We start from the raw sequence: 18,551 nt of genomic DNA, 5'->3' as shown, positions 1-18,551 counted from the left end.
ATGCAGTGGCTGCACTGGATGTTGGGTGGCATAACAAGTCGCCAACCAGTAAGATTTCACTAGCTGGAAATGGCCAATGTTTTCTTGTTTATGACCAAGCATATTCTTCGAAACACAGTGTTTGAATTTAAAAGATCGATATTGTTGCTGAGTACAGTGTATTGGAAATATTTGCAAAAAGACAAGACTGAGTAATAAGTGCCACAAGAAAAGGTGGTGGCTGGGCCCCATTGGTACGTATTGCCTTGGTTTGGCACACTTTATTTAGACTGTCCTGTTTTTCCAATGCTGCCACAATCTGGCAGTATTTGTATCACAATTGCATGGTGAAGCTAAACGTTGCAAGCTGTGGTGGCAACACCAATCGTGGATTATGTCAGCATATCCCCTTGCAAATTACCCCTCTTTGCAGCAGACTGAAATATTCCCTTAATTCCTCCATCACCCATGGTGCAAACCGTCTATCTTTTATGCCACTTATAACTCATTCAGTCACATCAAATGTCAATAGGAAGAAAATGGGACAAAGTCAAGTGAGACATTGAAAGAGAATGTAGAATCGAACCTTACAAGGAAGAAATGTAAAATTGGGTAATTTTTAGCATTGATCTTACAGGTTTTTCACAGGGGCTATGAATTTATGGAGTAGAATCACAAAAAATGTAAAATTGGAGAACGTAAAATTGAAGTCCCACTGTTATTTTGAATTGAAACCAGTGTTTGGAAACATATTGTTTCCTTGCTACAGCCGTTTGAAAACGTTTGCTAGGTAGGTATGCAACAGGGTAGTCAGGGAGGGCTTCTTACATCATATTGATGTCATTTGCCATCTATCCTGCCTCTCTGACCCGATTTGAGCCTCATCCACATGTCTTACTTATAGAGCAACAAGATTGAATCAGGTTTTCAGAATATACCAGCACGGTCCTTCTTTATAGCAAAGTTTACAGTAAGAGTTCCTCGTTGCCTTTATCAAGATTGTTATCCACAATTTATGACTCCATTGCATACACCTTTTACCACAATTATGTAATGGCTTTGAGAAAGGGATACCGTCGCCGTCAGCGGGAATGACTGTTGTCCTCCAAAGAGATGCCGAATTCCCAGAGTGCAAGAAACTGTACTGCATCACGTTGAAGAGAACCCGTCAGTGAGTACACAAGCAGTTTCTTTGGTTATTAATGAGTAGAACCTTAAAACAAATGATGTACTGGGTCACACCTAATAAATTACTCATTACCAACATGTTTTCAAATGGTTGTAGCACGGAAACGGTACCTTTCCGCACATGAATTCCTATACAAAACATTATGTACTTCCTCCCATTTACAAGTTGTAGAAGTTTGTAGGGGCAATTTCCAAACATAGTTGCTGGTAAACCTTCCGGGATGTGAGGTTGTGGTCCAAGAAACGGTTCTGTTCCTGACATTTCGTCTAGGACTGCACTGGACATCTGTAGAGGCACTCCTCTGCTGAGTCTTGCCAACTGACTCAGCGGAGTAGCGCCTCTACAGATGTCCAGCACAGTCGTGGATGAAATGTCAGGAACGGAACTGTTTCTTGGAACACGACCTCACATCCCGAAAGGTTTACCAACAGCTATGTCATCTGGTCGTGAAAGCCTTCATTCTGTAATTTCCAAACACCCTGTTTATTAAAGTATGTTTCTTAATAATGTGTTACAGAATTTAAGTCGTCAAGATGAATTTTGCATACTTCCCACACGGATTTAAATAATGACAGCAACGCTTTTGAAACTGTGGATATTGAATGATGTTTATTGTCCAATTAGTAAATAATGTTGTGCTTCCAGATCTGCTGCCAACTTATTGTTTTCATTTTATGCACAATATTTCGACGTCTGACCCAGCTGTCTTCTAGAGGTGCTATGAGTTTCACTGTTATGTGTATTTGCTGTCTGGACTCTTATGTCTGGTCTCCCGACAATGAATACACATAACAGCAAAACTTGTATCACCTGAAGAAGATAGCTGGGCCAGTCACTGAAGTATTGTGCATAAAATGAAAACAGTAACTCAGCAATATATCTGGAAGCACACCATTAATCAATCATGTTGAAAAAACCTGAGAGATCACATGTGGTATCTAGCATTTCAAGGCTACATCTTGAAATGTTTGTTAGATTCGTGTAGTAGACTATATCTCTATTATCTTTTGATTAACCAGCGATTAGTATAAATGTTTTGATGGTGTTTGAAATAGTTTTTCTGTGTGGTGCATTGGCAGTTTTATCCGCTGTAGGAGTAAGTTTACAAATGTCTCACTAAAGTGCATTAGAATATGCAGACACACGTGTCATCACCTAACAAGAATTTCACAAATCATTAGAAGAAACAGCATGCATAATATGTCCTGTTATTGTAGTAACCGGACGTGGACTGCAACATACCTACTCAGAAGCTCACACTCAGCTCAGAGGAGATGTTGGGTTTTAGATCATCAGTTTCTTGGCACACGAGCAGTTGTGTACAGGAGTGGAACAGCAACAGGCTCAAGCTGAGAATTTTCAGGACTTTGTGATTGGAGGCAGTGCAGAATGACTAGGATGTTAGGCTAAGGATGCGGATATGGTGATGATAATCAAATACCAGAACAAATGGCTGTCCTGGCTTGTAACAATTTTAAGATTCGGGTACAAAGTAGCATATGCTACTACAGACCACAAACCACGGAAGTGCCAGATGCTATTGCTCTAATCGAACCCTTAGGTTCAAGTACTCGTCACAGTGAAAGTGACGTATAGACGTAGGAACATGAAGACAAATGTATGATGGAAACCAATAATCCTAGTCCAGATGTACGCAGAAGCTAGCTTTGCAAATCCTTCTTAGTGTACAAATTTAACTAAGCATAATGCTCAAACACACCAGTAGGCTATCAGTCATCCAAAGCTGGAACTCTCCTCTGTCTGAAACTAAGAAACTTGCTGGAACCTGCCTTACTTTGTGTTTGAGGTTCTCTATATATGGCATTTGGGGCTCTCTGCTAACATGTGATATGTTCTGTGTTGCTTTTTAGCTCCAGTTTGCAATCAGTGAGTGTGAGATAAACTGTATCTCAATGCATATGACCTCTTAACAGACTGACAAAAGCAGCTTGCACTGTGCATCTCTACATGACTTTGATGATTTTTCTTTCTTTTTCTGGCAACCTTGTATGATTTGCTGATAACATCTCCCCTACCAGGAGGTGATTTGTCCTCAGATCTTAGATACTAATTTTATGCTTCTTTCTTATATAAGTTACATTGTTGTGTAATATATGTACATAAATACCTGGGTTTCTCTTTTCTTTTAACCTATAAACCTTGATAGAATTAATACATCCCTGTGACACAAATATGTACAATAAGTAATCACATCTTTTTTTATACTTCATCTGTGATCCTGTGTATCCAGTGGCAAAGCACTGTGGTTAGGAATAATTTCAACGTGGGGAGGTGCACTTGTGAGATTTTCACATAAGCTGAATCACAATTCACATGCACATGGTCTACCACTTCTCTTCATTCCTCTTCCTGCACTGGATGCTGCATCTGAGATGCCCTAGCATCACTGCTATGGTTACAGGATGGTAGTGGTGGTGACTAAAGCATAGATGGGAATGCATATTTTCCAGTGGGATCTCTTCTCAGTCTCTGCTATTGTGTGTAATCCTAACTCATTTTCTAATTCACGCAGATGTTGCACTATCCATTTTAGGTCCTGCAAATGACTTATTCTCTTAGGTGTAGGCAAAGTTCTCTGACGTCATTACTATCTGCTTGTATTTTAGCTTTGGACTGGACCTCCTTCATGTATATGCTAACACTGGGTAGTAAGCCCCGGATGACTCATTCTGTATTGTCAGCTGGGTATACAGTATAGTCTACTTGCCGTATACTGTACACTTTCCGAAGAATTTCAGTGTACCTGTTTCTTTATGATCATATGTCTGTTGGTTCACGACTATCATATAGAAGTGTTTATGTTTCATCTTTGGGGGCTACATAGTGTCCAGTGGGGTCCAAATGCTATGGTTATCAACACAGTTTTGTTGATGCAGTTATTTGGAAACTCTTGCAGCTGCTTCAACAGGTCTATCTCACTGGGGTTGTGCTATTGTGTTGTTTTAATTGCAAATGTGTGCTTGAATATCTTTTGGGATTGTGCTATGTCTTTACAGTCTAGTTGATCCTGTAATAAAGTAGCATTTTGTTGCTTGGCATTGTCCATTAGTAGAAAGTCTGTTTCTGAATCCAAATATACATACCAATCCTCCTCTCTCCTTATGGGTAGTAGCAATACCATGCATAAATTGAAAACTTGGTTCTCTCCTAGGGATACTTTCATTATATGTGCTAAATACATGTGTGTCAATTAGGAACACATTGGTTTCTATTGTTAGGAGGAACCTATATCCATACTGTTCTTTAAGGTCTAGTGGAAACTTATTGTTACCAGAGCCATACCTAATTAACTGGAGGTATTCTATCATCTGTACGGTGTTAATGATATATGGTGCTAATATTCCCTTCTGTGGATTCGTGATGTCTGCCAATAACTGTTCATATTCTTCTCATAATCCTTGGAACATTACTGTCAACTGTGTCATCTGCTCATTAAAAACTGTCTCTAAGGTTAACCACTGCAACTTCTGGTCTGTTTCATTCTGAAATTTAGAGAGTTTTTTTCTTAATTTTCTCTGTACTGGTCCACTGGATAACTGTGCACCAGTGCCAATTCCCCATGCAGTTAAAATTGGTTATTGCAGATTTCACTATCATTTATTCCTCCTGGCTTAGGTGCAATAGTTGCTTTTGTTCCTGTTCCAGTTGCTTATTCTGATCTCAAAGTACTCATTGTCCTACTTGTTTAAAGTGCCAAATAAAAGTTTACTGCCTGATCCTACAAACTTTGTGAGTCGCCGATAGGAAAGTGTAGTGACGCTTCTCTCTCATTAAAAAGGCAAAATATGAACAGTTCTTCGTGTAGAGAATGTAAAAAGCGTGTGATGAAGGGTATTCTGTGTATCAAATGCAACTTCTGGTTACACGAAAAGTGCGCGAAAGTAAATCTAAAGTTCGTCAGCGATGATTTTCCGTGGACATGTCATGGTTGTTTACGTGACGAAATGGCCGATCTTGTAAGTGCAGTTGATACAAAAAACGAAATTATAAAGTTACTACGAAGTGACATTGAGGCATTAAAAACCGAACTTTCAACCATCAAGAAAGAAAATGATACATTAATACAAGAAAAGAAGTCCTGTGTGTGTAAAAGCCATCAAACGGAAAAGCAAGAAGATCGCGAAAATACGAATGACCGATCGTACTTTAAAAACAACATTTCAAGTGTTCCCGTTGATGTCTCGGTAAACTCAGAAAGCCAAAAACCGGAAGATAAATATTAATGGAAGGCGGTGACATACAGCAAAAGGAAAAACAAGGCGACAGATACGCAACAAAAGGAAAATGACTTTTTAATAATTGGCGATTCGCTGCTGAAGAATATCGCTGTCCCCAATTGCAAGATCGACGTACGACCTGGTATTAGAACGCATCAACTCGGTAAACATTTTAAAAATATGGTAAATGCAAGACAAGATACTACAGAACCAGATTCTGAAACCAGACATAACTATAATGGGGTGTTTATACATGTTGGGACGAATTCGTTAAGGAGCAGCAGTGAGGAAGAAATGGCAAGCGAAACAAGAAACATGATTCGTACTGCAAGAAATATGTATGCAGGATCTCGTCTGATACTTAGCGGAATCATAAACAGAAGGTCGGTGAGTGAAAAATATATCGCCAAAATAAACTGTGCTCTTAAAGAACAATGTGATCGTCTTGGGGCAATTTTTATAGACCCAAACAAATTCCTATGTAAAAGCTCACTAGCGAAGGATGGCTTGCATTTAAATAGACTGGGGTCTGTAACGTTCAGCAGAATGTTTGCAGATGTCTGCAAAATCATTAGATGCAAGGGAAACTAATATGGCCTGAAGGGGATGAAAAATCATACACTCCAGCTGGAAAAGAAAAATATAAGCACCATACAAAAAAAGACAATACTAAAGAATTTGCCCCAGAATACAGCTCACAACATGTAAACCAACAAAAGAAAAATTACATAAAAGTACTTCATCAAAATATTCAATACTTTGGTAACAAAAAATTAGAAGCAGAAGTACTCCTGAGTGAAGTAAGACCAGACATATTATGCATAAGTGAACATGGACTAACTGAAAGTAAAATACATAATGTGGCAGTAAAGGACTACAAACTAGCTAGTTACTTCTGCAGATCTAAATATAAGGATGGTGGCGTTTGTATATATATTAAAACAGGTACTCTATCAAAGAATGTAAACAGTGAAGCTGCTACATTTCCCATAGCTAGAGAAAAAGACTTTGAAGTTACTGGTATAGTGGCAGAGGATTTTAGAGTGTTTTGTGTGTACAGGTCACCATGTGGCAATATTAGCATCTTTCTAAAAAAAATTGCTAGCTTATTGAGAATGAATATGAAGAGAAATCTTATTATATGTGGAGACTTCAACATTGACATGGGAAAAGACACAAAAATAAGACAGGATTTTGAAGAATTGTTAATACAGCATAACATGAAAGTGACAATAACTGCACCAACAAGAGTGACTTCACAAAGTGAGACAATTATTGACAACATAATTACTAATATGTGTAACTATGAATCACATGTAGTTCAGACAGAAATATCTGATCATCATGGACAACTAATCAGCTTTTGCAGAAGTAATGACACAGTATCAGAACCAAAACAAACAACCAAAGAAATTAGGATCATCAGTGAACAAAATATCAACATCTTTAGAACAATGTTAAGTAAGGAAACCTGGAATGAAACCCTACAGGCCCAGAGTGTAAATGAAAAATATGATGCATTTATTTCAACAATTAAGTACCATTTTAATGTAGCATTTCCCAAAGTAAAGAGACAAGAAAGGCATCAAGATCAAACACAGTGGATTACGAGTGAAATACTAGAACAGCGAAGGAAGCTTCAGGATGTGAGACGGATGGGTGAAGCTGAAAACTATAAAATGTTAAAAAAGAAGTATAGAAAAACAATAAGAGAAGCGAAAGCAAGAGCAATTGACACCACTATAGCGAACTCAAAAAACAAGGCAAAGGCAGCTTGGAATGCAATCAATGCTGAAAGAAAGGAAAAAGATGGGTCAAACAAAGAAGAAGGTATTAGGTCAATTAAAGTAGACAACACAGTGGTCACAGATGGTATGGAAATAGCAAACATACTGAATAATAACTATATCAGTGTAGTAGAAAACCTAAAATTGGAAAGAAATAGTAAAAAACAGAAGGGTATTAAGGTACCAAAAAGATCATGCAGTACTATGTTCTTAAGACCAGTCACGGAAGATGAATTGCGGAAAACTATACAGAAACTGAAGTCCAAGAAATCAGCTGGTGATGATGAAATATCAAATCATGTAATAAAGCTGGTATGTGAGGAGATAATAACACCACTGCTGAACATTTCAAACTGTTCTTTCAGAGATGCAATTTTTCCAGAAAAACTGAAGATAACGAAGGTAGTGCCAGTGTACAAGAAAGGGTGTAAGGATGATCCCAACAACTACAGACCAGTTTCACTGATATCAGGTTTCTCAAAAATCCTAGAAATGCTTATGTATACCAGATTAGTTAACTATTTGGACAAACATAACATTCTCATGACCTCACAACATGGTTTCAGAAAGGGTAATACTACAGAATCAGCAATTGTCAGTCTAACAGAATACATTTTACAGTCCTTAGATGAGAAAAAGGTTGTCTCTGCAATGTTTCTGGATCTTTCAAAGGCATTTGACACCATTGACCATGAAATGCTGATACAAAAATTAAGCAACTGTGGCATTCGGGGGCAACCAGGTGAATGGATAAAATCATACTTGTGCAACCGCAAGCAGTATGTATCATTAGGAAACTCGTACCAATCAGAAACCAAATCCATCAAATATGGAGTGCCGCAGGGTTCGGTAATGGGGCCATTGTTATTTAATGTATTTGTTAACGATATAGGTGTTGAGGAGGAAGAAAAGAAAATATTGTATGCTGATGACATGACAATACTAAATAGTGACCAAAATATGGAACAGCTTGAGAGAAGAGCATACATATCTGCAAATGTCACAGCTCAATGGCTGTTGGAAAATGAACTGGTTATAAATCTAAAAAAGACTATGTATGCAGTGTTTAAAAACAAGGAAAAGGCTGTAGACATGGATTTAGAGGTTGATGGAACAAGGCTGGAAGAAGTAGAATCTGCTAGATTCTTAGGTATTCTTGTGGATAATGAACTGAAATGGAAAAAACATATTAATAATGTCTGTAAGAAACTGAGCTCCGTCATATTCTTAATGATGCAGCTATCACAGTATTCAGACAAGAACCTTCTGTGTACAGTGTATCATGGACTTTTCGAACCATACTTACAGTATGGAGTGACGGTGTGGGGAAACTCAAACAAACAAGAGACAAAACGAGTGTTCACATTACAAAAAAAAAGCAATTAGGACCATTTTAAGAAGAAAGACCTCTGAAACATGCAGAAACTGTTTCAAGAATTTAGGTATCTTAACTTTTTCATCATTATATATATACAAAACAATAATGTACATCACAAAAGGCAGTGAGGACTGGATTACAAATGCTAGTGTACACACCCACAATACAAGAAAGAAGAATGAAGTACGGAGCATACCCCACCGACTGGCAATGCTAGAAAAAGGACCCCAGTACTCTGGTATCAGACTACTAAGAAGTCTGCCCAAAACCCTGCAAGATAGTGTACTTCACAATGAATTTACAAAGAAACTTAAAGACTATCTCATTGAAAAAGAGTTTTACAGTGTTGCAGAATACTTATGCCATTAAATTTGTATATATTGTTACTCATTATCAGTGATGTAAAAATGTAAGCTAAAGGTGTAGAAAAATAATTGATAAAGAATTTTAATACTTTGACGTGTCCTATATTACACGTACATTTACTGTACACGATGTAATCTTACAGGATCAAATAAAATTCAATTCAATTCAATTCAAGTCCCTTGCTTGGACTGTGGTTCATGAAGAGCCATAGCATGTCTTTCTGCCATTCCACCATTTTCTCTGTGGAGTTTCCATTTATAGCATCCAGCCCTGTTATCTGGAACCACTTGTCCCAGTAATCTTTGTGCCACGCGTATCTTCTTGTCACCTTTTTCTTCTAACTTGTGTGAACTGATGTATGTCACAATTTTCCACGTGATACTGGTGATCTCTACTTTTCCTTCCAAGTTGTAGTATATCTCTGGGGTGGCATGAAACTCCTCCATCTGGTAGGCATCTAGCTTATACTGGATTTAAGTTGCTGTTATTCACCCATTTATCAAAAAGGCTCCTAGCAGCATTTTCGTTGGGGCCAAGTAAAATAAAAGAGGTTTGTCTTAATATCTGGACATCTAAACTTCTAATTTTGTGTTCCTCATGAACATATTCCACCTCTGTCCCTTCTTCCTGTTTGCTACAGCTGCCAGGGTTAGGATAATAGAGGTGAAGTGACCAAGGAACAGCCTATCTTCGAGGATAAACCACAAAGTCTCTCTCACATAAAACTTTTGAATTCTTATATATAAGTACCCCTTTAATCAGTTTTAAGATAGAATGTACCTTGTTCTTTCTCTTTCTTTCTTCAGAACAAATTAACTCACTTTCAATCTCACATTCTTAATGTTAGATGAACTCCTTTAATCTGTTTGTGTTACTATTATGAACTTCTCATTTGTTAATTAGAGTGCTACATTTGGTCCATGAATCTTCATGACATGAGAAGATCCTCTCCATGGGCCCATTAACTTGTTTGCCTGCCTATTCTCAAAGTTTTGTCTGTAATAGTAAATTGTCTCCTGCCTTGAATTCCATTCTGTTTTGAGTGCTTCATGAAATCAGGTTATTATACAATTGGTGGATAACTATGTTCTCTTTTAATATGTAATATTCCTTATTTGCTGACTGATGCATCTTTAGTTCTGTTATGTAATCAGCTTGTGCTTTGGCTGCATCCTGCTGTAGGATCCCAGGAATGTTTCATATTATCCCAAAAATAGCTCAAATGAAGTGAACCCAGTTAATGAATATGGTGTGGCGTTATATACAGAAGAGGTAAAATGCATCTATTCACCCAGTTTTCCTGCTTCATTCTCACATGACGTAGATATTCTGTTAGTGATTGATGCATTCTTTCGAGTGCTTTGTTCACTTGCAGATGGTATGTGCAAGACTGAATCTTCTTGAACTTCGGTAAGCAACAAACCCTCTTTAGGGTGTTACTTTGGAAGTCTGTGCCTTGGTCACTTTCTCTGTTATCTGGAGTGGTCCGACTATGTTGACACCACAACAGGTGAATACCTGGTTAGGTATTTTGATCAGCACTAAGTATATCGTAACCTTATTGGGGATAATCTTATTCTTCTGACAACTCTTGCAACTTTTAATGTACTCTTCTACGTCTTTATTCATACCTTTTCATGAGCTATACCTTTTAACACAGTCATACATTTGACTGACTTCTTGGTGTCCACCTTTTGGTGAATGATGAATTTGCTTGAGAATAGCTCGTTTCTCCTCATACTAATGGCTGCTTGCTGGTCATCTTGTTCTTCATCATTGGCCTCCTCCACATTCCTAACAACTGCAGCTGGGTGTTCTGATAATGCCTGACAATCCATCTGCTACTGTGTTTTGCTATCTCTTTTTCTACATTATCTCCAAGTCATATTCTGCCAGTTTAATTATGAATTTCATTAATCTTGATGATGGATCACTTATGTGCGCCAACCATTTCAAGGGTTTCTGATTGGTATATAAAATGAATTTTCTTTTGTAAATGTAAGGTCGGTAGTGGTCCACTGCCTACACTGTGGCTAAGATCTCTTGCTCGATTGCACTATATCCTCTCTCAGCATTGTTCAGTGTCCTGGATGTAAAGGCTTCTGGTAAATCTTGTCCTAATTCTCCTTGACTCAGTAGGGCACAAATCGACTGTTTCGTAGTGTCCATTGTGATTATAAACTGCTTCATAAAATTAGGATACTGTAAGATTGGGAGGCTAACTATTTTCTCTTTTAATTCCTGGAAAACTGCTTCCTTCTGAGTTGACCACTCATAGTTTCCTCATTTATTGAGTGGTTCATGTAACAGTCTTGCTATCCCACTGAAGTCTGTGATAAAATGACACAACCTCTAGAAAGCTCTCTAACTGATTCATGTTACTGGCTCTTGGGTACACTTTTTGCACTCATAACTGATTCATGTTATTGGCTCTTGGGTACGCTTATAGCACTCATGTTCTGTTGGTGGGGTTTTAATCCTTTTGTTGTAATTACGTTTCTATAGTAAGTTACTTCTCTGTAGGAACTCACACTTGTCAAGTTGCAATTTTAAATTGTAAGGCCAAAAGGTCACACTGTAGATGATGTAAGTATAGCTGTTATCAAGCTGTTATCAGTGACCTAGACAAAACGAAGTAAATGAAACACTTGAAGCACTGGTAGCGCTGTGTTATGACAGAGCTCCTATTATGAGTACCCGGAAAACTGCAGTTAAAATTAGAATTGAAGGGTATTTGAAAATGCTGACTTTGTTCTCTGCAATGGACATCATTTAAATTCAGTTGTGAAGGTTGTGTGATACAATAAGAGTACAGATCTTAACTTGGAATGAATTTCCACCTTTTTCTCCCAGTCTCCTAAATGCACAGCAATTCTTGATGAGATAATGAAGAAACATATTCCCTCCTGTCCTCAGTCCTTGAGATGGAAACTCAACTTGTGGAACATAGTCGCTTTATAAAAACGCCAAAAGGAGATTCTTAAATGCATGGGGAAAATGACACTAATGATTACAGAACAATAAACCGGGCTATCAGACTGAAGGGTCTCCTGCTAGATGATGATTTTCTCTCCTGGTTGCATTTATTTTAGTAAAGTCATGCTTCATTGTGACATTCTGTTCAGTGAAATGTGCCAAAAGAATACTGATGCAGCGAAACCTCTTGAGTATGTATGAGGCATTTTGGAAATATCTTAAATTATTTTTCTGCTCAATTGCCATTGACATTTGTCAACTTTTCTATGCCCTCATCACAGAAAGATGCTGCCAATGAAGACAGCCACTGCTGAACACCATTTTTTGCATTATCATTGCTGTCAAAGTGCCTTCCTTCAAAATCATGCTTCAAGTTCAAGAACAAGGTGATAGTCAGAAGGTCGCAAATCGGGGCTGTATGCTGGATGATTGAACTGCTCCCAGTCGAATTGTTGAATAATGTTTTGAGGGACGGGGACGTGCATTGTTATTACAATAAATGAAGAAAGAAGTAGCAACAATGTAAATTGTTCATTAATGTCAAACACTGTCTTGGATAATCAATGAGATAAAATGTTGAGAATGTGTAAAACTTATTGTAAGTGCTGTATAGTAAAATAGTAATGAATGACACAGATTCGTTCCCATTAATTTATTACAGAAATTAATCAACAGTGCCAAAATGAAAGACAGTATTCTATATATAAATTACTTTAACTTTAAAATACAATACAGTAACATATTCTGCAGTATACTGTCTTACTTAAGGTAATCAGTTCTCTCTGTTTGCTTTCTGCATCTAAGATGTATATATACATTTTGCATTTGACAATGCATTCATTTTAACACCTCACTATTGTCATTTGTATTAAACTCTTCTTTGAAAACAAGAACTTTTGGTAAAGTTTCCCTGCACTGAGAGCTTTGTCAAGTGATGGCACAACAAACTGTGCTTCTTGTTCATTTTCATGTTTGTTAGTCACATGTTGGCTTTGGATGTCAGCTACAATTTCTTCATTCCCTGAGGTGTAAATGGTAAGACTGGCATCTACATGGTTGAAGTCCTCTATTTCATAATTTGACAAAGATGGACAAAATTGTTGCACTAATTCTGCCAGAGGAATGTCATCCTCATCTTCATTATGAGCTGTTGCTGAAAATGTTTTTCCCTCACTATGGGATGATGAAGAAAGATCTCTGAACCCTGCATGTTTAAAACAAGTGTCAATTGTATTTGGAGGGGCATTTTCCAAAGTATTACTCTTTATTTTTTATATGCAGTAATCATAATTGTGATTCTTATCTTAGCCTGTTCACCTTTAAATTTCAGTATCTTATCTCAGGTCATGTTGTAAAATAAGCTGTCGCTGTATTATGTGTGACTTTTCTTCAATATTACATACTTTCATTTTTTTGTGATGTATTTAAAGCAATGTTTGCATTGACTTCTACAGGAAACAAAGTTTGATAATAAGTCTTACATTGTTGTTAGTAACCTGCAGATATGTAACAAACAGAAATGAATAATGGATGTTATAGCTAACATATTCCTCCACAAATGTAATAAAAATACGTTAGTTTATATGCTAAGTCACAATAAGTGATGTCGTACTAAGCAATTTTTTAAATATATCGTTTTCATAGGGTTTAAACGGGACCAATAGATATCACTGTTATAGCCAATAAATTGTTAAAAGCAATGTTACTGTAAATGGTATTGATTGTATTATAGCTGAATTTTCTACATATAAGTCAGTACATACATGAAATCTTAACTGCTATATTGATTAAATTTTTGTTACCTTTGATGATAAGCTGAGCATATGTGTGTTTAATGAAGCTTTGATTCATTTGTAGTGATGAATATGTTGATTAGTTACGTAATTTTATATATGGTTTGCATTTTCTATTTTATTTTTTTTCAGAAAGCAGCTATATTTTCATAAAGTTGTAATAGAAATGGGTATTAGTTCTGAATCGGGAAAAATAAAGAGAAAGCAAGTAATAAAATGAAACTTCCTGGCAAATTAAAACTGTGTGCTGGACTAGGATCGAACCCGGGACCTTTGCTTTTCGCAGGGAAGTGCTCTAGCATCTGAGCTAACCAAGCACAACTCACGACCCACCCTCACAGCTTTATTTCTGCCAGCTCCTCATTTGCAACCTTCCAAACTTCATGGAAGTTCTCCTGTGTGACTAGCACTCCTGGAAGGAAAGGTACTTCAGGGGCAGAGCATAGCCACAGCCAACCAAGGTAGAAATAAAGTTGTGAGGCCAGGTCATAAGTTGTGTTTGGGTAACTCATTTGGTTGAGCACTTGCCCGCAAAAGGCAAAGGTCCTGGGTTCGAGTCCCAGTTTGGCACACAGTTTTAATGTGCCAATGCACACTCTGCTGCAGAGTGAAAATTCATTCTGGAACATAAAATAAAGTTTAACCGTCCATAACATTTTCCTCAAGTGAGGAATGGTTCGTGTTCATTATTTCTCCTTAAATTGAAATTTATGTTTCCCTGTTTGTCATTTTTGCAGGCTCAAAGATTGTTCCAGTTTGGAGCTGGCTGCAGATGGGAAAGGATTTACTCCTTATCTGGTTTCGATACCATATAGGAGCATGGAAGCTGAGGAAGAAATCTGCTTAGCAGTGTGATTTAATGGCTGTACCATGTAGGTACCTGGTGCTGTGTGAAAAGATTGATTCATTTGTTCGCTGTAGAAACCAAAGCAAACATTCCATGGGAAATATCTCAGTGGTATTTTGTACTGATATTTTTTGTAAGAAGCTGATACTTGTGACATACATATTGTTAATGCTTTTATTTTTTGTTTCACACGTACATTTCAACAGACAGAAATAAAAGATAAAATTTTCAACTATGGTATGGTCATTCATTTTTATCTACTGCTGTAAGTATCCAGTGAAGTTTTATTTGTAGCATTTATTTCTCATTCCATTCCCTCTCCACCCCCCCCCCCCCCCACACCCCAAAAAAAAAAAAAAAAAAAAAAAAAAAAAAAAAAAAAAAAAAAAAAAAAAAAAAAAAAAAAAAAAGAATCAAATTTTCAGTTTTTCTTATCCAGTGTCTACATGCACCCATTCCTATTGATTATACTAATACAAACAGATGACAACTAAACTGCCTGTCACTATTGCATAAGAATTGTTGTAATTTCTGGGACTCAGAACAGGTGCACATTCCCATCACCAGTGGCATCTTATATGTACTTGTTTCATAGCACAGGCCAAAGACATTCCTGATAATATTCATATATTTATCTAATTATATGAAAGTTTTAATCAGTGGTCTATATTGGTAAATTGGTAGGCCAATTGGTTCTATAGGATTAAAGGACCAGACTGATATGATCGATTCCCCATATGCAAAACAAGTCCATGGGGAACAGCATTGCTCTGTTAATGATGCTGTTCTCCATAGACTTGTTTTGTATAGAGGGGATTGATGATCTTGTAGTTTGGTCCCGTAATCCCAGAGAACCAATTGGCCTACCAATTTACTGATAGAGACCACTGATTTAAACTGCTAAGGCCACCTTGGAGTTTTACCATGTCATGGAAAATAGTAAACAGAGACATCCAGAATATTGACAATGTTAAGAATTAAAATCAATTTCAAAGAGACATAAAAACAGGTACAAAACTGGACCAGCATGAAGGCCAGAGGCAGATGAGGGTGCTTCGGGGTTCATCTCTCAGCAGATACAGGACAGGTGCAAAACAATGCTATAATAAATTAAAAATATTATGACAGCAGTTACTAACAGCCTTAATTTAATGATAGATATTCTGGAGCCATAGGCAGTATACATGGAATTCATTTATTTCATTGGGTGCAACCAGTTTCAACCTTCTTGGTTGTTATCAATTGCTGATTAAAGGGAAGTTACACTACAAACTGCCAACTGAATTCCATGTAGTCAAATATCTCAACAATTGTCATTATCGGTTAACTCAAATCAGTACACCTTAACAGTATTAAATGGCACATAGACTGGCAATATAACTGCCATTTACTCTGTGTGTGGTAATGACCAATAAGAATGTGGAAACTGGTTGTGCTCCATTGAAATATAGGAGACTTGATATATACAGCTTATAGTTTCTTTGCGTGGCCATCCTCCGCAGCAAAGGCCGGCCGAAGTGGCCGCGCTGTTCTGGTGCTGCAGTCTGGAACCGCGAGACCGCTACGGTCGCAGGTTCAAATCCTGCCTCGGGCATGGATGTGTGTGATGTCCTTAGGTTAGTTAGGTTTACCTAGTTCTAAGTTCTAGGGGACTAATGACCTCAGCAGTTGAGTCCCATAGTGCTCAGAGGCATTTGAACCATTTGAACCTCCGCAGCAAACACAGAAATATTTGTCTTGTAAATAAAAACGTTTTTATTTACAAAACAAATACAGCTTATAGTGTTTTTTCCAGAATGTCTGTTATTAAATAATCTAAAAAGTAGCACGTCTAAACAGACAAGAGGAAAATTAAGAGACACCATGAGTTAAAAGCAATTTTAGGAGATGTAAGAAGAAGTGTGAAATGGCTGTGGTACAAAGAAAAGAGGCAAACAGGAGCACTTACTTGTGATGAGAACCTCCTTTATTCTTATTATGCCTGACCTCTAGCCAACACACGATTCTGTAAGACATTGAAACGATAAACAATTCCTCCACACAGGAGTGGTCTCCACAGTGTTGTGAAGATTATTGGAGGGAACAGTAGCCCACCATTCAAATGAGTTGTTCTGATAGATTACAAGCCTCATATGTACTCTTAAATCAGTGCCTGGTCTCTCCATTACCAGTGTTAGCCGTGCAGTCATTTCCGTGGCTAAGTGATCAGCTAAATTGTTCCCCAGATTTCCCATGTGACTTGGGATACAGCGAAAAATGTCTGAGGCTGCTGTACAACTCAAATCATAAAGCTGGTTATGGATAGTAGACACTGTTGGGTGGTGAAGAATCGGCCAATGGCCTGCGGACTGTTCATAGAATCACTACATACCAAAACTTGGTTGTGAGTTTTGTACTTTATGAAATGAAACTCTAGCAATAGCCCATGAAGACCATACAGGCCTCTGGTAAGGAGTGTTGTTCATGGCCTTCTTCATACACTGATCAGCCATAACATAATGACCACCTATCTAATAATCAGTATGTGTATCTTTGGCATGGATAACAGTGTGGTGATGCTTCACAGCATGGAAGCACTGAGGCCTTGGTAGGTCACTGGAGGGAGTTGGTAAGACATCTGCACATACAAATCACCATAAATTCCGGGGAGGAGCCAAATCACCTCTGGTGACAAGTTCCATCGCATGCCAGACGTGTTTGATCGGGTTCAGGTCTGGCGAGTTAGAGGGGCAGCACACCTATTGGAACCTGCCACTGTGTTCCTAAAACCACTCCATCACACTTGTGGCCTTGTAATAAGGAGCATTATCTTGTTGGAAAATGCCATTGCTGTTGGGAAACATGGTCGTCACAAAGGGGTGTATGTGTTTGCAACCAGTATACGATGCTCCTTGGCCATCATGGTGCCTTGATGAGCTCCACAGGACCCATGGATGCCCATGTGAATGTTCTCCAGAGAATAATGGAGTTGCTGCCAGCTTGTCACTGTCCTGCAGTACATGTGTCAAGGAGCTGTTCCCTGGAAAACGACAGATTCGTGCCCTCCTGTTGGCATGATGAAGAAGGTTACGGGATTCATCAGACCATACAACACTCTGCCACTGCCACAATGTACAGTACCGATGGCCACATGTCCATTTCAGTCGTAGTTGGTGATGTAGTGTTAACAATGGCAAAAGCATGGGTTGTCGGCTGTGAAGGCCCATCGTTAGGTGTGTTCGGTGCACTGTGTGTTGAGATAACTTGTACTTTGCCCAGGATTAAAGTCTGATGTTTAGTTCCACCACAGTTCGCCACTTGTGTTTTACCAGCCTGCCCAGTCTACAACATTCAACATCTGCAAGAGGGGTGTCTGGCCAACCTCACGATGTCTGGACATTGTTTCGCCTTGATTTCGCCATGTGTTTAAGTCACACATCACAGCACTCCTTGAACACGCGATCAGTTGTGCAGTTTTTGAAATGCTCATGCCAAGACTCTGGGCCATCACAATCTGCCCTCAGTCAAACTCAGATAGATTGTGTGTGCCTTTTCCATTCTGCACACACTGAGCATGCTCTCTGGTGCCACAAGCACCGTGTATGTGCCTGATTAGCAGTCATTTCTTGCCAGGTGACACTGCTGTTGCCTGGACGGGTTTTATATCGACAGTAGATCAGCAGTCATAATGTTCTGGCTGATCAGTGTATGTGAAAGTATATCCTGTCTTTTCTGCATCTTTGGAGCCATAAGTATAAATGATGTCAGCACCTAGGTATTTGCAGTGGACTGAGGACAGAGATTTGCCTATTGTAAAATGATAGGAGCAACAGAGATTTTAGTCTTTAGAAATAGGACTAACTTAACACCAGGGGAAAGGATGGCGGGGGGTAGAGCATCTGTGGCCCCCCAATGGCTACATTTGAGGGGAGGCAGGTAAAGGTCCATGTGAAGAATTTCCATCATTCCAGTTTGAAAGCCCGTCTTGGTCAGTTGTCAGGAAAGTGGCACTCATCAGA

General features: G+C 38.3%; 1 protein-coding gene across 1 annotated transcript in view; it reads left to right on the top strand.

Moving 5' to 3' along the window:
- LOC124789654 (dolichyl-phosphate beta-glucosyltransferase) overlaps positions 1 to 14,788 on the top strand; it is a 123,026-nt gene extending 108,238 nt beyond the window's left edge. The window contains exon 7 of the mRNA XM_047257087.1: positions 14,444 to 14,788. Coding sequence (XP_047113043.1) covers positions 14,444 to 14,553 — 110 coding nt within the window. The 3' untranslated portion in view covers positions 14,554 to 14,788. The remainder of the gene's footprint in view (positions 1 to 14,443) is intronic.
- Positions 14,789 to 18,551: the final 3,763 nt, after the last annotated feature.

This window comes from Schistocerca piceifrons, chromosome 3 (genome assembly GCF_021461385.2).
Source record: "Schistocerca piceifrons isolate TAMUIC-IGC-003096 chromosome 3, iqSchPice1.1, whole genome shotgun sequence".
NCBI lineage: Eukaryota > Metazoa > Arthropoda > Insecta > Orthoptera > Acrididae > Schistocerca > Schistocerca piceifrons.
Note: the sequence above shows the minus strand (reverse complement) of the source record. Positions and strands in the feature narration are given on the sequence as shown.